The 23506-nt window shown below is 42.9% G+C and overlaps 1 protein-coding gene across 1 annotated transcript; it reads left to right on the forward strand.

Moving 5' to 3' along the window:
- The first annotated feature begins 463 nt into the window (after positions 1 to 463).
- Positions 464 to 23506, forward strand: FAM180A (family with sequence similarity 180 member A). Its single transcript, XM_066318523.1, has 3 exons — positions 464 to 842; positions 22677 to 22777; positions 23080 to 23506. Exons 1-3 carry the CDS (start codon positions 767 to 769, stop codon positions 23419 to 23421), a joined length of 519 nt encoding a protein of 172 aa, XP_066174620.1. The 5' UTR covers positions 464 to 766; the 3' UTR covers positions 23422 to 23506.

The raw sequence follows: 23506 nt of genomic DNA on the forward strand, positions 1-23506 counted from the left end.
TTTTAGTCTGTAGTCTTTTATTTTTCTCAGCTTCACCCCTCCACATTCAGCCTGGCCAATGAAGGCTGTCCTTAGGATTGTTTAGTGTTCCTCATGGTTCCATTGAGGAGAGCCAGTTAAAGATCTGGACCTTCCATACTGGCCAAATGGAGGAAAAGGCCAGGACTTGTCTTGCCTAGAGCTGAAACCTAAAGGCAGCATGATGTGTTCTTAACAAAGGAGCGATTATATGAATCACAGTAGCAAAATGTTCTTTCAGAGCACATGCCCCACTCCCTGAGTTAAGCATCCAAGGGCGGCTGTCCATCATTCCAGAGGAGAGATTCACCTTGGACAAGGGTTAGTGTGTAGCCCCCTGTGTTACAGAGGAGTAGCTGCAATTCCAGAGTCTCTTTTAATGAAGTTACTTGTGGCTGTTTATTGGACGGAAATAAATTCCAACTGGCCCATATAACAAATGAAACTCAACTACAAAAATGTAATGATATTTATTCACCCAGCTGCCAGCAAACTCACATGCACTATGAGTCATTCCAGATGTGGATAAAAACAAAGTCTGTCTGTGAAAGTAAGTTTCCTATCCCGAGGAGACTTGGTTTGGGAGAGGAGCTGTGCGCTGACTTCAGCTCTACTCAGAAGAACAGACAGGTTCTTCTACAAAGGGGGAGGGGGAAGAGGAAAAGCCATTATTTATTCCTGAAAAGAAAGGAGCTGGGGGAATAAAAAAGCTACTGTACAGCTAGATATACGTATTTTAAAGAGAAGGATGCTTTGGAAGACTTTGGTGCTGCTGCTGTTCTATTACAGTGCTCATGCCACTTTGACCCACAGATGGAGCAGAGGTAAGATTTCAACCTGAAAAACTATTTAAGAGAAAAAATATGAATTGTAGATTTGGTCTGAAATTGTACTGCATTATACATGTGTGTATATATATACACACACATATATATACACACAATTATTTTTTTTTTCCCTCCCAACTCTGGAATTCTTTTTCTGTTAAATAGGTCAGCTAAAAGTATATAGATAAATAAAAAAGATACCCATAAATAAGTGTAAAAAGGTAAAATTATATATGTATTCTAATATAATAAAAATATATAAAATAGCCCAAGAAGCAGAATTACATTCCTGCACTTTCCCTCCTCTTCTTTCTAATTTTTCTCTTGCATTAACAAAAAAAATATAGCTTATGCAACCTTAAAGTGAGAGCCTGTGCAGTCACATGTAGCATAATCTGCTCTAGCAGGAAGATACCTGACAATAGTGAAGCAAAGAATGCCTAGGTTGTGAAAGGTGCCTGGGAATGCTGCTACTCTACCCTAACAGAGGAGCACAGATAACATAGAGAAAGCGACCTGATGTGTTACCAGGCTTCAGCTGCCAATGTGACAATACACAGTCGTGACATATTCGTAATTTTTTTAAGTGTGGCAGTAGCATATGGATTGTTTGGGGACTATTGGGTTGCATAGGAGATGCTTGCTTCAAAGCTAGTGATGATGTCCTTTCCCTTTTTTGGTTTTATTCTCTCCTCTGGTATTTGGCACTGGTTCAGTAGCTGCTGGAAGTGGAGAAAGGAAACACCTCCCAAAAGATTTCTTTGCTTCTGATACAGAGATTCACAGATATTTAAAGGAACCAGAGTCTGCTGAAGAAATAGAGCATTCAATTGCCTTCCTCCCTACTTCAGTCACCCATGTCTTCCTCATCACAGCTGGTACCAATCCAGTCTGCCATTTGGGTTTGGTTTTGATTTTGTAGGAGAGGGAATGGTTGAGGGAATTAATGAAGAGCTACACAGTCTGGCTCAGGCTGTACAAATGCTTAATTTATCATTACAATGCTTAATTTTTCCTTTCAAAAATCCCTGTTAGTGGGAGCTCACTGGTAGGGCATTGACCTGGGAATGACTGGCAGGTTCTTGCCACAACTTTTTCATCAGTCTCTTGGCTGATATTGCACGGGTCATTGTACCTGCATGTACCTTACTTTTCTCTTCTGGTATAAGACAGGAAGTAGCACAAATATTTGTCATAACATCCTGTAATTCTGTGGGTAAGAACTGGTTGTTCCAGGGATGACAAAAAAATGTGAGAAAATCAGAACTAGATCTGTATATATTAATGAAAAACACACCCCCACCCTTTGGAAGAATGATGTCACCTTGCCTAAGAAATGGAAAAAAAAATTTAATAAAAGAAAAGGGAGTTCAATTTCATGTAATAATCACTATGTAATTTCAGGATGCCCTTCACTTTTGCTAGCACACTTATTTTAATTAAACAATGTCACAACCCTAAAAAGAATTCATGCAACTAATAAAGTTCAATGCTAATCACCATGAATATTTAAAAAAAAAAAAAAACATCAGAACTCTCTTGTGGCTTTTGGGAAAGCAGGTTTTTTTCAAGCTGGAAGCTCTAGCGCTTATTTTTGGAGACTGCAGAGGGAAGAGAAGATTCACTCCCTGTTGTGATAAGGAATTCAGTTGTCACAAATAGTGTGTGCAGGCATTTTCTGAGGGGGAAACCAGATTTCTTTTCACAACCACTGGGACTCTTCTGCTCTAAAGATGTTTTGGAGGCACAACTCCTTCAGTAACAACTACTTCAGTGAACCTCCACTCCCTTGAACTGAGTGTCAACCCAACAAATCTGCAGGATCTTGAGGGTCCAAGCACTGTCTTAATTTTTGAATTGCTTAGAAACCTAAGACAAAATTTGAGTGCTGGCAAATGACACATTCTTCTGCACATTCAGAGCTCTTCCCTCCCTCCAAGAATTACAAGTGAGTCTTGTTTAAGTTAAACCTCAGTCATTTAAGTCTTATCCGAGTCCTGATTTGAGATTTGCAATGAAAAGGCAAAGACAGATCCGCATCTGGTCTGACGGAAATGAAAGACAGATCTGTGTATAGTCTCCATGTTGACTTGTCATCCAGCTTGTTTACAAAACAGTAGGGGAAAGGTCTTGCCTTAATTGCCAGCGGTTGTTGTTTGCAGTAGGAATGAGCAGTCAGTATTGTATACAACGATGTCTGGCTTTGACCATCTTTCCACTGGGAAGCTCTGGGGCAGCCTGGGATCCCCAACCCTTGAGACCAATCTTTCAAGCTTTGGCTCAAGACAAACTCAGACATGAGAAAAGATGAGTACACTTGTGCTGACTGGGAACTCCCAGCTGCCACCTTCCTTTTCCCTTTGCTTGGAGGCATCAATCAGTGGGGGGAAAAAAAACAAAAGCATTTCTGGCAGGAAAACAGAGGGCTTTATTCATTCCTTTTTCTTTTTAAACTGCCTCAGCCCTTTGCATTAAAAATCTCACACAGACTCTTCAGCCTGCCTTGACTGAGCTGTGGACATGGGTCCAGAAGTCACAGGCAAAACTTAGTCCCTAGGATGGGTGTGTTTAAAATAACAAAGAAAAGATCCTGAATTGTGAAGAAATAATGTTCTTGTAATCACCTCAAGTTTCCTTGAGCTTTCTGTGGCTTAGCTGCATGGAAGTATCCTCCCAGATTTTGTGAAGCTGCTGTCTAGGGAAAAAGGTAATGAAAAAAAGTTTATTAAAATCTTTACTGACTAAGTATTATTCCCTATGCAATGGCAGAGGTGAGGTCATATAAATTCTTCGAGTTCCAAATAAGAATTCCAGATCTTAAGAGATGTTTCTTCTGAAGAAACCAAGGAACAAATCCTGGTTTTAACAAGAAAAATAAGCAAAAAAAACCCCTTCCATGCAGCTATAGCAACCAGTGTCACTGCTTGCCAGTTGCTTCTATCAAATTTTAAGGAGTACCAATTGACTTGAGAGCAGAAGCCAGCCTTATGAGCATTACAAGAGTTTTCTGTTCCCTGAGGAGAAAGCCTAAGGCAATTTTTATTAGTGCATCTCACTGGCTGGAGCTTATTTGCTGTAAACGCTGCCTGATTCTAATAAATGGGACACACAAACAGTAGCCTTCTTGCTGTGTGTTTACTCAGGGAGGGAAGATGCACATTTCTTATGGTTGTGGCTTTTGGTCAGTGCAGAGGCAGCTGCAAGGGTAAGTTCACCCCTCAGTGGAGGCTGGAAAAGGAGATGTTAAAAGACACAAAATAAGAAGGTAGAATGCGTTCCACTCATCAGTGTCAAAAGGATATATCAGCACCACAGAGGTTCCATGCTTTTGGGGAGTGCTGTTCCTTCCACAGCTCAAAGGCAGCATTACAGTTCCATCCAGATCTGTCTAGTCCGTGAGCATTATTTTTTTACCCAATCTCTAGTGGCTGCTGGAAGTCAAATGGCTGTTTGAGAGCACCAGGGGAACAGTCGGCTCCCCTTATAGGTTTTGTGCAGAAGGAAATGCTTGAAAGAACAGAAAGCCCATCCTCCTTGATTTCCCCACAAGATTGCTAACTCTTAGCATTTGCCCTGGTGTGGTGGGAGCTCAGTTGGTGGGTCTGATGGAGCAGCTCCTGCCTGAGCACATTTTGCCTGCTACTTCTGCGTGTGGACTTAGCTGGAGCAGGCTGGCAGCTCTCCAGTGCCAAGAGAGGGACAACTGTGTAGAAGCGAAAGAGAGACTGGCTGTTGCTAGAAAGACAGCCGGTACTTTTGTAAGGCAACCCTGATTAACATATCCTGATCTCTGTGGTCATTTGGCTGCTGGTGATCTCTGCTGCGTATGCAAAGATGGAGTGCCCCAGAAATGAGACCATGCCCTTTATCCTCACTCCTTTTCATCCTATTTCCCTCTCTTCCCTTCTGCATCTCACGTTGCATCCCTACAGCCAGGCACTCCCTGCCTGAGCACCTTCTGGGATTCCACCACTGACAGTGACTCTTGTGTGACATTTTTGGCTTGGAGAGCATGAGCAAAGGGAATGTGGCCTGAACACAGCCTGTAATTGCAACACAAATGGTTGAATGCATACACATTTATGTAGCCAGTGGTCCTTCAGTAAACCAGGTTATGGTCTGTGTTATTTGATATGTGACAAGGTTTCCAGAGATCTGTTCCAAGTGTAAAAAGAAGTTACATCAGCTGGACCAGCTACCAGAAATTTTTAAATTGTAATATCAATCCAACTTCCTCTAATTTCTATAAAGACATTGTTATCCAATTCTTAAAATGTGCAGTGCAAATATGAAATGAAATATGGAGTAGTGCCAATTCTGTCTAAGCCTGGCTGTGTAAATATGAGGAAAATGCAGTATTTTCCTTTTCTCTGGCTCTCATATGATCACTTGGAAAGCTACCTCAATTGCCCCAATTTCCCTGCTTGTTGGGCCCATTCCAACAACCTCACTGGAGCTCCAAAAGGGATGACTGATCTGCTGCAGAGGTTTGTCCCCACCTTCCCAGAGTATGTTCCGTGACTCTGCCCAGTTCCTGGGAGTGTATGTTTGTGGGCCAGAGTCCCCTGATGCAAATCATTTCTGCACTAAATATTGAAACTCTGTCTGTAAGGAGGTGAAGGCATCTCCTAAAGAAGGTCTGGAAAGAGATTAGTTATTAGTAAAGCTGCTTCGTGTTGCAGGGGTAGCTGGAATATCAGAGTCTCTGAATGGATTTTAACCATGGTAGGATAAATATTCAGTAAGGTAGGGCTGTGACTGTAATCAAAATCCATTCTAGCGTGTCCTGATTCCCCAAATGCTCCTTTAGGACCAGACTTAATTAATTTAACCTGCATGGAGGATGATCCCTAAATCAGAATTCACAGTGGATAGCTGAACCCGAAAGCAATGCAAAGGATGCTTTAAAAAAATAAAACAAAATTAAAGTTTCTAATCTCTTCTAGGGCAAAGATGCTAAACTCTGATGAGATCAGAGAGAAGATAGATTATGGAAGTTTTTGCACTTTAGTTTAGTTCACAGATGATTTTGTACTCTATAAAAGCAGTTATGCTGTTAGGAAGGAAGGATCTAAGCGATTCTGAGACGTTATTCACCACAGGAAACAGCTAAAAAATGGCTAAAAGTTACAGCTCACACAGTAAAAGTTAAAAAGAGAGAGAAACTAGACAATTTTGAGGAAACCTTAGTAAACAACTAGAGGAAAACACATGAAGTAAAGCTGTTTTCTCTTTGACATCTCCTAGACCAAATGAGATCTATTTGCTGAGAGTGGCACCTGTAGAATCTTCCTGGTGATCCCAGTTCCATCCCAGTACTGAGGACTGGCAAGTCAGTTAGACATTTGCTGCCACTTTGTTCATCTTTTTCAGAATCCTTGCATGCTGTAGTGTCACACCTCTTTGTCCCAGTTCCAGGAATGGAGCTGTCCTGGGATCTGGATCAGTTTGCACAAAGGTCCTCCTGCCCCAGCCAAAGTTCATCTGGGAAGCACCTCCTGCCCTTTAAGTCCTTTCTTCCACCTTCACCTGGAAATAGCTCACTTCACCTCACCTCTAACAACCATCTCACTGCTCTTAGCGCCTGTGGATCAGCCAGTGTTCTCTTCCATAAGTGAGGCAGCTCTGTGATGGATGAAATAACTCATGCAAAGACTGTAAAACACTGTCAGTCCCCTCCTGGTTACCTTATACTCGACTGCTGGGCCCAGACTCCTCAATGGTACCTGGCATTATGCAAGCACACAGAATGAAAAATAAGCTGTCCTTCTCCAGAGGACTTTCAGTGTAATTAAGGAGAGGAAATATTAGCATTCTTTTTTGTCGTGAGGAACAGAGTCATTAAATCTCTTGCCCCAAATCTCTTCAGGATGGCTCTGTGTGCGTGTGTCTAGTCCTGTGTATTGTTAATAGCTGTGATTATTTTTTTTTAAATTCTGTTTCTGAAGCATAAAGTGCTTTTTCTTGTTTTCCCGGGGTGGATAATGCCAAATTCAGCAGGAGTGTAATGACTCCTCACGCAGAAAGGAATCCTGTCAGAAGCACTGCACAGTGCAATCTAATTGAAAGGGAAGTCAGCAGGCCTTAATGAACATCATCAGGCTGCAGAGGCCCTGATTGTTCAGATGGTGACAGGCAAGATGGAAATTGCTGAGGTAAAGAGCTGAGTGGGGCAGCAATTAACTTTGCACACAGTGCCTGTGCTGGGTTCAAGGCAGGGCAGGACCCACAGGACAAGCCCAGGGTGCTGCAGGAGAAACTGGTGATTGCCACAGGCACAGCCAGGGCTCTGTGAACGTCCCTGCAGCACAGTGGCTCTGCTGAGGGGAGCTGACTCCATCCAAGATGCAGAGAAGCCAGCTGGGTACATGAACCTGACGAAGCAACACAGGGAGCTCTGTGTTCAGGTTTGAAGGGGACAAGCCTGGCCCTTGCTTTGACTTCAAAAGCACTTCAGTGTGCAATCCAGCATGATAAAAGTCAACAGTATTTTTTGTTCCGCTCTCAGGAGTGAGGCCACAATTCATTCTCTGCAATTTTGTTTCCTTGCTTTTTTAGAATCTTCCAGCCCAAATGGGTTATTTGTTATTTAAAGGGGTTTTCAGCAAAATGGCATTGGCAGAGGTGACGGTGGTACAGGTCAGCTGTACAGAGAGCTGATACTGGGAAGCAAAGGGGAAAATGTATCAAAGTATCATTAAAAGGAAAAAAAGGGCAACTTGAGAATAAGCTGCAAATGACACCTGTTACTTAACAAAAACAAAACTACCCAAGGGCATTGTCATCTATATCATCTATGTTTTCTCTCTAACTGGGAGGACAGAAAACCAGGTCAGAGATCCTGTATGTCTATTGTACCTGTCTCTCATTACACCCAAATGCTGCTTAATTTGAGAGTTGCTATGGCAAATTTATGATATATCCCCTACAGCACACTTGCTCATTCAGAGACATTAAACCAGCCCAAATCTGCACCACCAGCTATGGTGTTCCCATGCCTACTCAGCCACCAAGCCTCAGCCAGGAACTCCCCTTGCCCTCCCTGAGATGCTCCAGGCTGCAGCAATAACCTGTCTCCACTTCTGCTAGCACAGAACTTGTTACAGCACAGCCTCAGTGTCAGGCTGTAGGCTCAGAATGTGAGGAGGAGAGAGGCAAAGTTAAATAAGCTCCACTGCTCCCAGTTTTCACAAACATTCCTTTCCTCTGGTGAAAGCATATGTGAGGCCTTTCCTGGCCTCATTTGCTGGTTAGGTTTGGCAGACCCTCAGTTCCTCTGAGAGCAGCCTGCATACCACTCATCCTCTGGAAATTCCTGCCTGGCCACAGGGAAACAGGTCACCAGCCAGGAGCCAAGCTCCAAACCACTGAGTCTCCTTCTGCTCTAGAGGAGCCAGGTGGGTAGCTGAAAAAAAGATGCTGAGAAAGGGAAAAATAAGTTGTTCAGTGCTCAGAGGACATTTGGGAGGAAATGGGGCAGTGGAAGGACAGTGCTGTGCTTCAATCTCACATCGGTGACCCAAATTCACAAGGACTTCCTCAAGGCCTGCCTGGCCCCCTCACCCCCTGGCACAGGGGAAGCAGAGCATTTCAAATAGGTTTTATAGGTTCTGCCTAATTGTAAAGAGAGTAAACTGCACTGGACTGGATGTGGATATCTGCTGCAAGCCAGAAAATCAGGATTTAATAATCTCCATCCATTTGGCAGGTGGTGGTGTGCCACTAAAGGACTTGATGCTTCTAATCTCTTCTCTGTCTTGGGAAGAGTAGAGACTTTCCAGTCTGGCAGGGATAATTTGAGCCACAAAGAGGGAGACAGAGACAAAGGCAAAGGACAGATATGCTGAGAAAGAACACGGAAAAAGCTGGAGGTAAAAATGAAAAGGGTATTTGATGAAATGAAATATTGAAAATCATTTGCGAAAATAGGAGAGGAAAAATGAAGATAAAGGAAAGGTGCAGAGAGAGAGAAAACCAATAAATATGGATGGGAAGTATCAAAGTGCACCACATCAAGATTAGAGTAGCATTGCCTCCCTTGTCAGCACAGTAAGCATCCATTTGTACCCACACTTCAGCAGATACCCATCTGTCCCAGCTGGTCATCATCTTACCCATCTGCCTCTCAGGCTCTTGGAATGGTTGCTTTTCTTTGGAGCTGGCTCTGCCTTTCTCTTGTGCAAGCAGGTCTCAAGTTCACTTAGAGTCCCCAACAGCCTGTCATCCTACTAGGATATTGAGAGCTTCTAGTCTGGGCAGTTGACTTCTAGTCACAGTATAAAAATTAAAGTTACTGCTACTGAATCATCACTGTGTCAGAATGTCTTCACTTTTTTTGACCCCTCCCTTTGATCTTCTACGCTATGTAGGTATGCAAAAAGGCTCTTGCCACTGCCCAAGAAACAGCCTGTTTTATTCCACAGAAGCTGCAGGAATCTTGCAGTTTTACAGGACTTTGAAGCTACAGCATTTCCCATTAACATCAGTCATAAGAAGCAGCACCACAACTGCACAAGTCCCTGTGGCTCTCTATCAATCCCTGGAGGAATGGATCAAGTATTCAAAGCCCTCATTTTCCTTCCTGGAAATGCAGGAATAATGCTAACAGCCATTACATTAGTTTTTTGTTTGTGCTTGGCTCTGAAAAAACACAAATTGTTTATTGAATTTATTTATTAGGCACAGATTTTATGTCTCAGGGGACTCTTCATGTTTTAAGCACCCTTTTAAAATAAAAGATGTTTAAAACATGATTCATTTTTTATTTACTGTAATTATTCATGGCTTGGCACTGAACAAATTCCATTTCCAGTCAAACACTACTTGTGGACCTCCTAATATATGACAGCATGTGTTGAGTGAAACCATCCATTTTTCATAGTTGTAGCAACTTCTGTTTTCAGGGATTACTGCTCCAATTTGGCAGAAATTTTGGGATGTAATTGTCTAATGATAAAAATGTATACACTACTTGCTCTGTTGCTTTCTACTGTCAGGTTTTTTAACAGACAGAACTCAAAGGGGCTGTCCAACCCCGACTTGTACTTAGCAAACATAAAGCTCAGCTGGGTCCTCACAAAGAAATGAGGATAGAAAACTATCCAAAGCTTTTTCCACACTGGGCTGTCCCATCGCATAAATCAGATGCATTCAACAAAAGAAATGAGATCTATCAGCTCCAGTTAGGCCCAAGTGGCAGGGGACATGGTGTGTCTGCCCTGTTAGGCTCCCCAGCAGAAGGATGATGATGATGTGGCCCTGTCGACACACAGGACATCTGGGAAAAGCCAGGGGGGAATGAATGGGCAGCACAGCATCTGATCTCTTCCCTAAAACCATCCCACTGCTCTGAGGGAAGACAGCAGCCACCTGGCCGAGGCCTGGCCACTGCTGCATGTTAGGGATGGAGGGAATCCTGCAGGAGGGCAGAGAGCAGGATGGAGATGTTTAGCAGTGAGACTGAGACAGACAGGGCGGTCACACAGACTGGGGAGTAGTGTTGCCAAGGGGCTGCATTTTCCATGTTCACAGCAGGAAAGTGCTATGGGCCTCAGCTGATGAAGTCTGGTTTTGAAGAATCTGCCTGGTAAATACCTGAGTGTTAGGGATACCATAACAAATTGCACTTCCCTAGAAAGATGCTCCTTTTCTAGCCAGAAGCTGTATTTTGGGAGGAGGCTTCTGGACACTTGCTGGGAATTTCTGGCTACCCTTCAAACCCTGAATGACTAACTGCATGTGCCATAGCCCATCAATCTATCAGCCCCACCCCTTGTGCGTGCTGCTCACAGCCAGTGTGCTCCAGCCAAAGCGAATGCCAGAGCCGAAAAACATGTGCACTTAGATCCTCCAAAGGAACATAGAGGGACTCTGAAGTAAAATATCACCATCAAGGTAAAGAGCTCCATTTCTGCTGTAAATAACGAGTCCAATTTCATCAAAATACCAATTTATTGATGAATTTTGCAAAATATAATTTATGGAAAAAGCCAGAATCAATCAGACAGCATGGATCCCAGGATCAATGCTGGGTGAACCTCAGATCTGACAGCGTGCCGTATCCTCCCTGTTCCACAAATTCTGCCCACAAACAGTCCAGTTTTATACAGTTTTTCTTGCCAGAGGCAAAAGTTGCCTCATTCCATTGTCCACTCTGTTGGTGTTTCAAATTAATTTTTTTCTCTTTCCCTCTGATGGTCTGGTGAATGGTTTTCCAGGCAGTGTTGGGGCTCCTGGTTAGATTTACAGGAACTTGGCATTCATACACCCACTAGTCCGATGTAGAAAAGATCCCAATCAGGTGATGGTCACCGGGTCGTTGACAGTCCCATCTCCAGAGAGGACCCATCTCCTGGTTGGGACACTCTCCTTTGTACTGCAGATGAATGGGTCTCCTATTCCTTCAAGTGGCTTGTAGTTGCAGCACACTTTTTATTTCGCGGAGGCATTTGATACAGTCTATTTTTATACAGGATATCTTTCTAAAAAACCTAATTAATTCCCCAATATTTATAACAGTTTCTGCTTGCACAAATTTGGCAGTGTAACCAACTTGTTGCATGTCTTAAATTCTCCCTTTCTATTTTCATGGTTAAAGGTAGAAATGTGTGTCATGTCCAGCTGGCTTTTCACCTCATCTATGATGTTCTCCCAGGAGCTTTTCCCTCCTGGTTAAATTCATGCTATCAACCAAGATGCAAGCTCTCAGAGAAACAGATATATCATCCCTGATTCCTCTGCATGTGAATGCTGCTGGACCTGGGGCTGGAGCTCGTCTCCCCCTGGATGTCTGCCTGCTGAGGTGGGAAGGAGTGCCAGTCCTTCTCATTGCAATTCCAACTGGGAGCAACTGCTGGAACATTGTGTGGTTTACTGAGCTGCTTTCAAAGCTCGATGTATTTCCCTGTGGGTGCTTTTGCTGACAAATTAACACGTGTATTATTTAGACAAAGTTATAAATCACCTTCTGAGTGTTCCTTTCACAACAAATCAGCGTGCTCATGGCAGCCTGTCTCTGCCACCCAACTCAATGGTTAACAGCTACTAATCCAAGGAGCTCAGCCATGATGAGCTAGTTTTCATTCTCCTTCATCCATCCTTAATCTTTGGCACTCAGAGGTCAAAGCAGAACTTAAAGATTACTGGGGCTAGCGTTTGGAATTATAAATAAGGAGAAAAGTAGTCCCTGTCTTGTTTTGTGGCCATACTAAATGGCAATCTACTCCTACAAATGACTACTGAGTTCCAGCATCTCAGACAGTGATTACTTGACAAAAAGAAATCATATGAAGATGATGTAAGGTGGGTATCAATCACATATTCATAACCAGGTGGTGTCTATAACCTTACCTGGAAGATCACCATCACTAGCAAGCTGAGGAAGATCTGTCATGCAGATAAATCACATGCTGAAGTCCACCTTTGGCAAGGAGTGATTCTGTAGGCCAAAGCAAAAGACAGCAGACTGACCAGAAGATTTTTCTCTAGCAGGATTTAACCCACATGCCAGAAAACCTTTCTAAGTAAGCTCATGTCATTATGCAAGCTTCAGAGTCTCTGAACTAGTAAGAAATCCCAAATGTAGGAAACAGGATGAGATTTATGATGATTATCACAGTATCTTATTTAAAGTGTTTCTCCACAGTAATAATGCCTTCAACACACAGTCCTCACACACAGAGTTAAACCAAAGATCTGACTCCCAGCTGGTTTCAGTCAGCAGCATGTTAGAAGCTTTAATTGGAAATGAGTCCTTCCTCCCTTTGTCTAAATTTATTCGTCCTAAATTTAGAAGATGAGGTCATTTTTTCCTTAAAATTTACTTACATTATTTTTTCCCATAAGCCAAAATCTATTTCACAAGTTCAGCTCAAGTGGCTCCAGAAGAGGACGTACATTACGGAAAAAGAGCACTGAATCAAATACACGTGACAAATTGGCAGGGTCCTCCTGGGCTGTGAGGCACTGAGAGATGGCACCTGTAGAGACAAGAACTGCAGCATTGAAAGAGAAGTTTTGAATTTCCATCAACTTCAGGCATAGCCGTCAGCATTTTGTGCCTTTCAGGTCTCTCTCCTCAGGAAACAGGATATTTGGGTTATTCTGCTGGCTGTAAGATTTCTGTAACCCTGACTCCACCTTTCTTGTCTCCTCTGTGATCCCAGGTGTGTCTGTCACAGCACAGGGTCCTCTGTGACCTGGCTGCCAGCAGAGCAGCATCACAGGGCTGCTCTTTATATTCATCCTTTATATTTCTGTGCTATGTTTATGGCAATATCACAAAGGCTGTCTTGGCCCAACATTGCATCTGCACACATTGAAATCCACTGATCAGATTTAGTGAAGGATTATATTTCAGCCTTCACTAATATTTTAATATTATTTCCACAGAGATGCAGACATTAACATAATGAGGGGGCCCAGACACACATGCAGGTGTGTACTTCACAGAATAGATATCTTCCCATGCTGATCCTCATTCACTTTTTCAGCAGAAACATGTGTTTGCCTTGACTCTCTGTACACAGGCATACAGCCCAGCTTCCCATCCTTCATGGTCTGCTCATGTAGCAAAGCAACTGTACAAGTCCAGTTCAGAGAAAAACCCAAATCCATCTTCAGACCTTGAGTCCCTTTCTTAGACTTCTTATCTTTATTGACACTACTAGAATTCACACTATGATTTCAAAAGGCATTGCCTCCAAAAAATTACACATTTCTTTACAAAAAGGAGCCAGTATCCTCATTCTTTTTGATTCCTGGGCAAAGCTGATTTATACTCTTTCTCATCCAGGACATATTCATGTCATTAAGAAAACCCCAGCAGGTGCACTGACATTTGGAGCTCAATAAACAGCTGGAAAGGCAGCTGGGGTTTCCCTGCTTTTGAAGAGCAAATGAAATCCCAGAGCAGAGGAAGCAGAAAACTGGTATTTATGTATTCACTTCCTAACAATTTATTTCAATTTGGATGGGGATCTGAAGGAAAAGGGAAGACATTTCTGGTTGTTTCTAAATGGAGTGAGAAGAAATGGTCAATCTAATGTCTATTCCTCCTCAATTCTGTGATATTCATACTTTTTGAGGATGAGGAGTACCTTGTTGTTTCATGTGTGTGAGCAGTTCCTACATGAATAAAATATTAATAGTTGGCAATGAGATCTGAGACTGCTCCTAGATCCACTGTCAGACCCTTGAATTTATTTGCCAGTTGAAACCATTCACAGATGGCTTAAGTGAATAATTCCAGGGTCCCTGGCATTTCTGAGCTGCCACGTGATCATAAAATAAAATTTCATACTACTCCCTGCTAGGTCTGTGGTTCAAACTGGACCTTTGATTATTTTCTCTTCATCCAGTCTGGGAAAAAGATTTTACATATTCTTTCTGCCAGTTGAATTTCTTTCTGAGTTAAAAGCTCAGTGGGGTGCAAGCATAGAAGGGGAAGAAGTGTTTGGCAGCTAATGGTCCTGCAGCCAACCATCACCTCTAGCAGGAGCAATGACTCCCCTTGTTGAGGTGGCGATCAACAAAAAGAGAAAAAGGATCTTATCCATCTGGTGGTCAGATCAAGGGTGTGAAGGCCTGAGGAAGGGCTTCTGCCTTTCCTCACAGGGCTGATTTCCATCCTTAGGTCATCTGAGGACTTGAATCACCACCAGATACGCAAAGAACAGTTAGAGCACAACTGCACTGGGAGTTTCTCACGTGTAGAAATGCTGCTGGCATAGCAGATGTCTTGTGAAGTGAGACAGCTGAAAACTACCAGGGGTTTTTTGGGTTGTTTTTTGTTTGTTTGCTTTTCCCTTTCATCCAGCACCAGGCAGATTCCTGGCTTAGCTGCCTGTGGCAGCCACACAAAGTGGTGTTGGCACAAAGGGAAAGAGGCAGGAGCTGCCCCTCACAGCTGCAGCTCGGTGGGCGAGGTCAGACTCAGCAAAACCCTGGCCAAGCAGTCACCTCTGCCTGCCAGACACCAAGGAACTTTCCTAACTACCCAGTGAATACATTTTCTCCGAGCCCAGGGACTCGGCTCTGAGGAAATACATACCTGGGAGGTGGGGTGCAAGACCTCAGCCCACCCTTTGGGCTCTGCGATGTCAGTATAAAAAGGGTAAAGAACTGGTGAAGGTAATTTGGTGTTGAAGGTGTTTCCTTCCAGAGCAGTAATAGCACCATGCAGCAAGCTCTTGGAGCTGCTGTAATTTTGTCTTTTCCTGTGAGGCAGAGCTCTGGTTTCCTTTGCTCTCTCTCCATTGCCCAACAGCAGAGGCAGTTGCTCCATTCTGCTCCATTCTGCTCCATTCTGCTCCATTCTGCTCCACTCTGCTCTGCTCTGCTCCATTCTGCTCCATTCTGCTCCGTTCTGCTCCGTTCTGCTCCGTTCTGCTCCAGTCTGCTCCATTCTGCTCCATTCTGCTCCATTCTGCTCTGTTCTGCTCCATTCTGCTGCATTCCCCTCCTCGGGTGCATCCCCACAGCTCACCACCAAAACACAAGCACTCTGCTATATTCCTTCCTTCCTTCCTTCCTTCCTTCCTTCCTTCCTTCCTTCCTTCCTTCCTTCCTTCCTTCCTTCCTTCCTTCCTTCCTTCCTTCCTTCCTTCCTTCCTTCCTTCCTTCCTTCCTTCCTTCCTTCCTTCCTTCCTTCCTTCCTTCCTTCCTTCCTTCCTTCCTTCCTTCCTTCCTTCCCTCACTCCCTTCTCTGCTGCCTCCTGGAAGAAGTGGAAGTAGATTGGATGGTCGTTGTATCCCTTCACTTGTTCATGTGTAAGAAACTATTTCAAATGTGTTTAATTAGGACTGCTTAATGTTCTTCCCTTGGATCAGGACCGTTGTGAGCAACACAGATAGGGAAAGAGAGGTGGATCTCCAGTTAAGACAGGAATAGAGAGTACCACTCCATTTCCTGACTTTGCCTGAAATTAACTGTGCCACCACAATTATTTAATGCCTACACATTAGACTTGTGGAGCAGGGTTGATATTTCTTTCCTTTATTGCTGCCCTTCCCTTATAGAGTTTTTGCCATAGTCTATTCCCAGTTTGTGATAATATAGCAGCAAACTGAAGGACAAGGAAGTAATGTATTTCACTTCTTCTTTCCTTCAGTTTCTCTGGGTGCATTTTTTCTGTTTACACCTTCTGCAGTGACTTTGCTCCAGCATATTAAAGGCCTCTCCTGGCTGACTGGAATTTTTCATTATAAGCATAAATAATTCCAGGGGGGGACCCCTCCTTATCGCACCAAGGGAAGAATAAATAACTCAGCATACATTGTTTCAGCCTGGGAACAGGTGAAAATGCTGCATAATGGAAATTCCATATGAGGGAATAAATTCTCAGAAAATTTTCATTGGTCGGTGCTAGTAATATCTTCGAAACCATTTCACTTAAGTCATAAATGCAAATATCCTCCACCTCTAACAAACACAGGCTCAGATGACCATTTTCTTCTCTACCAATATCAATTTCTGCAAGCATAATGGTTTTTTGGTGTTTCTGACACACCTTTACATTTCTTAGTCGTACCAAGTAGCGAGACAGGCTATTACCACTCCAGTTTTTTGTATGGGAACTCTGGTGCACATTAATCTAATCTCACACATCTCAGGCCATTTATGAAGTGCAGAAGTTTATGTAGGAATGGGTTCTGTTTTATGCAACTGATATGCTCTTTTGGAATGTGTTTGTTCCTGAAAAAGGAGATAAATTAGTAAAAATAACTTTGAAAAAACCTCATAATGTGTTGCACTACAGAACTGAATACAATCTGCTATTAATTTAAAGTGTTTAAAACTGATTTTTTTCCTAAACACAGTATTGCCTGTAAACAACTTTTGTAGGCAGATCTACTTCCTACATCCTTATTGACAGAACTTTTCAAAACAAAGATTTCCTTTTCCTTTAATCATTTTTTTAATAACTAGAGATGATGCTAATGTCCATTCTCACTTTAGTCAACAGTCAGGAATTAAATTAAGCCTTAGGAGCTGATAGCAAGGATATGAACTGAGAGAAAACAGAGGCATATTCTCTTGGTCGCTGCTTTTAAACGTGCTAATGCGCGTTGTTTTGTAATGAAAAAGTTTTCTCCATCTCACTGCTGTGCTCTCCTAAGGGGCATTAGGATTTAATCCCCCAATGATGAAGATTTAAATGTATCAAAGTTGGAATGTAAAATAGAAGTTACTTATGTATTACTTATGAATAACTGCAAATCCAGACACAAGTTTCAGATGCTAAGCTGTAGCATTGCAGCTTTTTTTTTCTTGTCTTTCTAGGATTTTGTGTGTGTTTTCCTTATTTTATTGCCCTTATTCTTCCTCCAAATCCCCACTCTGTCAATTTCTCCTGCACTGGGACAGTGTTCAATGATTTCTAATATAGCAGTTTTGATACAGAAAGGCAAAAAGTCAGGGAGTGTTGCCAAAGCTCACATTCTGCCCTGGCAACAGCTGCAGGCTCAGGACAGTACAAACACCTTGCAGATGGTGAAGATGCATCCTTCTGGGGATGAGCCAAGCACAAGACAAAGAGTGAAATGCATAAAACACATTAATCCTTTAATAATCCTGCCTTTTTTGTGATTTACGTTGCCACTTTCACTGCCTGACACACCTGTCACAGGTCAACACCCCTCCACCCTGATGTAAGTGATGCTTTTGGCACCACTGCAGAATGGTAACAACAGGTATTTTCAAGGGTATTTCCCTGTTAGCCTGAAGCAGGAAATAGAGAACAGTGAATTGCTATGCCAGCACTGAAGCAACTCAACATGGACCCACCAAAGTGTCCCTAGACAGAAATAAAATCCTTTATGTGTGAGAGATTCTTCTGGTCTGTGTGCAAGCCCTCAGAAGTAATGTTATCAAAGAGAAACATGAAGCAAAAGCTTTTTTCAAGTGTCTACAAACTTTGACACTCATGTCCTCTCCTCTTCTGCACAGCATGGTCAAGGTGAGTTCAGACCTAAGCTTCCCATGAACAGGTATGGAATCATCCAGACAGAGCAGGCCAGGTTGGAAGGGAGCACTGTGGATCACCTGCTCCTACCTCCCTGCTCAGGCAGGGTCATCCCAGAGCACATGGCACAGGATTGTGTTCAGACAATTCTTAAATATCTCCAGTGGGGGAGATTCCACAACCCCTGTGGACAATCTGCTCCAGTGTGCAGTCACCCACTCAGTAAAGAATCCTCTTGTGAGCATTTCAGGCATTTGCCCTAAAATCCAAACCAACAGCTTCTAGGAACTGCCCAGCAGTCTGCGCAACAAAGCAGATTCAGTCAGCCTGGATCACTCATCATTTGTTACATGGCATTCCTTATAATGGCTAATGTATCTGCCCATACAATCATTTTGTGGACAGTGCTGAGTTTGTTCTCTTTGGCAAAAACTTGAATCCCTCTGGAAGAATCAAATCCTTCTTGTTCCTCTGCTCCTCCTGTCCTTCATGAAAGGTATCCTTCTGAAGCACAGAGATAACTCTTTTCCATGCCTCTGATGACAATCAAAATAATTCCTTTTGAGCCATAACCCCAATTAAACTGTTCATGTCCTAGAGCCCTGGGGGGCTGTACTTGTTTTGGAGCAATGGTCTGCACAGGGCCCAAATTGTGCTTCATACCTTTTCATAGGGGAAGAAAAGGGCATTGATGATGCACAAAAAACTGAGAACTCCTGCAGTTATGCTCTGTGCTTATTGAGCAAACACATCACAGGAAGCAACTGGGAAATAATGAACAGATGCATGAACTGGAAAGCAAAACTAAACATCTGTACCCTCACCAATCAAACTGCAGGGGAAACCTGGGAGAAGATCACAAATATTTACCACGCTGCTAATGAAGTGCAGAAGATTCTGGCAGAATCTCTAAAGAGAGATGAAAACATCTTTAAAATGAAGCTATTGTCAGCCTCAAATGTGATGTTATGTTTAAACCATAAAGATGCATCAGCTAAATAGATAGAAGCAGGACAATGAGTTGGCAAACGTGGCTTTATTTTTGTTTAAGAGCCTGGGAAGTCTTGAAGGAGAATGGAATTGAGTCAGCAGAGCTGTAGGAGACTGGATGGGCTCCTGCAGCAACCAGAAAATAGAGATTTCTCCAGTTTGGACGGGCACTTTTAACGATGCTTAGCAGGAGATGTGTGGGCTGCCTGCATTCTTCAGGCAGAGGCAGTGGTGCCCTCCAGGGCACAGGGTGAGGCCAGGCAGGGTCAGGCAGGGAGGGGCTGGCTGTGCTCAGATACTCTGCTCTCTCTGCTCCAGCCCTGAGCAGGCAGCAAGGAAGAGGCTTCAGGCCCCTCTCAAGAAGGGATTTGGAAGAGGATGAGTGTGGCAGTACACAGATATATAATAGAAAATGTTTTCAGTAAGGATAATGAAAAGCTTTTTTTTCCTAACTCATCTCTGCAAATCATAAGGTTTTTTTTGTTACACGACTGGCCAGACCTTAGGACAGAAGTACCTGTATCTACATTGAGATGTCTTAACCCATATGTAAGAGAAATAAAACCAATAAATCAATAGGAGACTCTCTACTGACTTCAGAGATCACTGGGCTGGGCTTTCTCTGTCAATACTAATTGGAGATCTCTGCTGCTTAGATGTTCATGGCTACTGCCATCAAAATGATTGGCTGCAACATCAACATAGTCATGCACATCACTCTGTATCTCCAATTGCCTGATAGCTTTGTAGAGAAGTCCCCTGGGAAACAAATTAGTAAAATGTTCGAAATTAACTCTTCTACTGTTCTTTGATGTCCCCAGACAACTCATGTCAGAGATGGAAGTAAATGCAGGAAGAAGTAAAAGTCAGCAAAAAGTTTCAAATGGAATTTGCAATCATTAAATGCAGAAACTGACTGAAAACCTTTCTATATCTCAGCTTTTGTGCTCAACTGACACGTGTCTTAAGTCAGTACAATGAAAATCAGAGCTTGCTCCAAATGTTCATACAGACTTGGAGGAACTTGTGAATTCATGGAGAGGACTGTGGAGGGAGTGACGGTGGAAGGATTTGACTGCTGAGCAGGAAGAAAGAGAAAGGGAAGGACTGAATAAAATGCAGATCAGGAAAATCAGATAACCATGAGAAATGCAAACGAGCTCTGAAAGACTTTATGAGTAGAGTCTCCAGGAACTGTGACAAATTTTAATATGTTTTGGGAACGAGATAATGAGACAAGGGAGTCAGTGCTGCAGAGGCTGGCATGCTTCTGATACACATAAAAAATCCCTTCTCACGATAGAGCAGCCCCAGCCCTTGTCCCCTTGAATCTCCTAACAAACCTGTTCTTTCTGAGGTGTTACTTGTGACTCAGCAAGTGGGCCAGTACTGAATCGATGTTATGGCATTCATTTTTGTGTGAGTCCTTTGCTGAGGCTTTTCTGGGTGAGTGGTGATGGGCTGAAGCTGGTGGCTTCCAGCTCAGCTCCAAGGTGGGAATCTCTGCTTGGATTGAAAGATAAAAGCAATCAGTGTGATGACAAGAAGCATGACAGCATTGAAGCAAAATGCCATAGACACTTTTCCACGGCTCAGGGGATATTTGAGATGTAAACCATCTGCATATGTAGAGGTACTCCGTGCTCTGATGCTGTTTTCACCAAAAGGGCATCTAAAAGCTAAAAGAGATAAAAATGGATAGTCATCATTATGGACTGGATTTCTGCCAGCTGCTAAGTAATTAGAGTTTTAATTGCCCGGTAATAAAAGTTTTAATTACTCAGCAATTAGTGCTTGAAGTTTCAACTGCTTCACATGCACTCAGTTGCATTCTTGAATTGTCAAGAGTGAAAAATGGAGAAGCTCCAGCACGCCTCAGCAAAACTCTGAGCGAGAGAAGGAAGCACCAGAGATGGAGCAGCTCTGCCTGAAACCCATCCTAACTGCTGTAGCTACCTACAGTGTATTTACTGCAATGCAACAAAGTATTTTACCTATTCCCAAGCTAATTTAAGGCCAAAATACCCTTTGCTGCGTCAAGCATTAATTGCTTCATACCTAGCACTACCCTGATTCATTTTTCATATGCAGGATAATAAAGGTTCTGAGACTCTGGTTTCTCTCTTCTTACTTTGGTAGAATTTAAATATCATTAACAAGCCAAACTATAACAATGTCAGCAGTTGCCAATGATGCAGGAAGCAGGGCTGCATTTAGGGTACAGAGCCTGGAAGAAACTGCGAATTTATAATCTGCTTGTGTAACCCCAAAGGGTCAAATTCTCTGATGATTTTCCATAAAATGACTACAGTTGCTCCAGCATTCTTGTTTTTTGGGGGGTTTTGTGGTGGTTTTTTGTTTGTTCGTTTATTTGTTGGGGTTTTTTGTTGGTTTTTGTTTGTTTGTTTGTTTGTTTGATTTGGTTTGGTTTGTTTTTTTATACCTAGAAGAAAGAGCTTTAAATGATGTTCAGGTTATTTACAGGCAGCATGTAAAAACCATTGCAAGAACTTTGGCAAAACCAGACAAAACTGATTTCATAAAAATGTTTCATGGGAAAAAAATCTGGTAGAGAAAGGGTGGGTTGAAACTTTCCAGAAATTCAAAGTAAGCTACATGTTCTGTTACATGTTGATCATAACTCTAAAAAAATCTTAATTTTGACAGGGGAATCATAATGTTTTTCAAAATGTGGGGGATTTGTTTCCTTTTTTTCTTGGTTTCCCAATTTATCTATTGGTAAAGAGAGTTAAAATTGAGAAGTGAAGTTTATGGGAAACATACCAACAGTCACATAACCACAAGCTAAAAAAAGCCCTTTATTACAAAATATTATTACAAATATTACAAAAAATCCAACCAATTCAAATTATGATTTCCCAAGCATCAATATCTAAATAATATGCAAATAATAATATAAAAACAAAACACTAAGGAGTGTTTTTCCCTTCTGCTCTGAAAGTAATTTAGACTTTTTAACAGTACGTGGATGGTTAGTAACCTGATTAATAACTCAAAGCATTTGGGTCTTCTCTAAGGCAGCATCAGATGTTTTCTATACCTGGACTGTCTAGGTCATTGATTCTACAAATGCTCTGCTTCACTGGGGTGCTGAGTTCAGGGACTGTACATATGTTTTTCTGTCTCATTTCCCTGAGACAATATCTGTTCTGCACTTTGCAGTGGTGAACAGATACCTGATGGTAGCAGGCCCTGTTTTTTCCAGTGATGACACTGCAAAGTATTAAAGTCACTCTAAGCTGGGATTCACCTCACTGGATGTAGCTATCTTGTCTAAGCTGGTAACAGGCTCAGTGAAGAGACATAGACATCTGGAGTGACTCACTCCTTCCAAGTGTAAATGCCCAGGACAGATGAGCTGATTACTCTCTGGTGGATCTGTCTCTAATGAATAAGAGGAGATCAACTTTTAGATAATTGAAACCAGGAGAAATGCAGGCTCTCAGAAGCATGACAATAGAAGAATGGATCAGAAAAAGTAGGTTTGGTTGAGTATCAGTACTGATTTCCCCTTGCAGATGCAGGAAAAGGACCTGTGTTTCAGACAATGTTAGAGGAAATGTTAGAGGTGAAACACCTCTAACATTTCACCTCTGGGGCTGCAACTCAGAGCCCCAGGCTTGGATAACAAAGCACCCTGTGTTAGCACCCTCTGGATCCAGGACAAACAGCTAACCTCCATCCCTGGTAGATCAGGTTCAAAGCAGTCCCTGACACATATCTCATTTACAGTGAAAGGCCATACTGTACATAAGGCTTTGCAAGAGGCAGTTTTTTACTTGACTCTACTATTGAAAAGTGCTTCTTCTTGTCAGTCACCTTATAGAACCTCTCTTTCCCCGTTACTGTCTTCCAGCTGTGCTTTTCCCAGCTGCTCAGCGATTCAAGAGGTCCTCAGCTGCTTTCCTCAACCCAGTGTTACAAAACTCGCTGGAGGATGTGGTCCTGCTTTATGAGGTTCAGTATGACAACCTTAAGCCTTAACCTGGACTGGGGGTACTGTCCATATTGGGGTTATCCATTATCTGGCTTTGTGTCACTTTGATTCATCCCAGCAGTAAACCCGTGGCTGTGTGATAGTTCATCGGAAGGGTGGGAGCACATAGAAGCTTTCTGGTTTTCCCCACCTCCAGACAGTGCAAACTGTCTCTGTTTGACAAAAAATTAAAGACCTGATGACATATTACTAATTCACATGTACTCTGTCTGCAGTCTTTTGGAGAAAATAAACAGCTTTCTGTGTTCTGATTTTGCACCAGTTTCTTTTAGCTGAGCTCGACATTGACAAAGGTCAGAGGATTTCCATCAAAGATGAGGAGCTGGCTTCCCTGAGGAAGGCTGCCGAGTTCAACACCATCTGCAACGAGATTATCCCCAAGAGCATCACAGAGATCCGCAGGCTGAGCAGCAGGCTGTCCTCCTACCCGAGGGTCCTCAAGAGAGAAGACTTTGAAAGGACAGTGCTGACCATGGTCTACACGGCCTACAGAGCTGCCCAGTCCCAGGGGCACCAGAAAGACACTTGGGCTGAATCCTTTGTCAATCTCTACAAAGCCCTGAAGAACGACTTGATGCTCCCCTACAAGAAGCAGCCCTCATAGTGGCGGAGGAGCAGCAGCTCGGCCGCCCGCTCCGGCTGATCAAGGACACAATGTAGCACGCCCACCACTTTATTCTGTAAAAGAG

The sequence above is a fragment of the Sylvia atricapilla genome, chromosome 5, assembly GCF_009819655.1.
Source record: "Sylvia atricapilla isolate bSylAtr1 chromosome 5, bSylAtr1.pri, whole genome shotgun sequence".
In the NCBI taxonomy this organism is placed as follows: Eukaryota; Metazoa; Chordata; class Aves; order Passeriformes; family Sylviidae; genus Sylvia; species Sylvia atricapilla.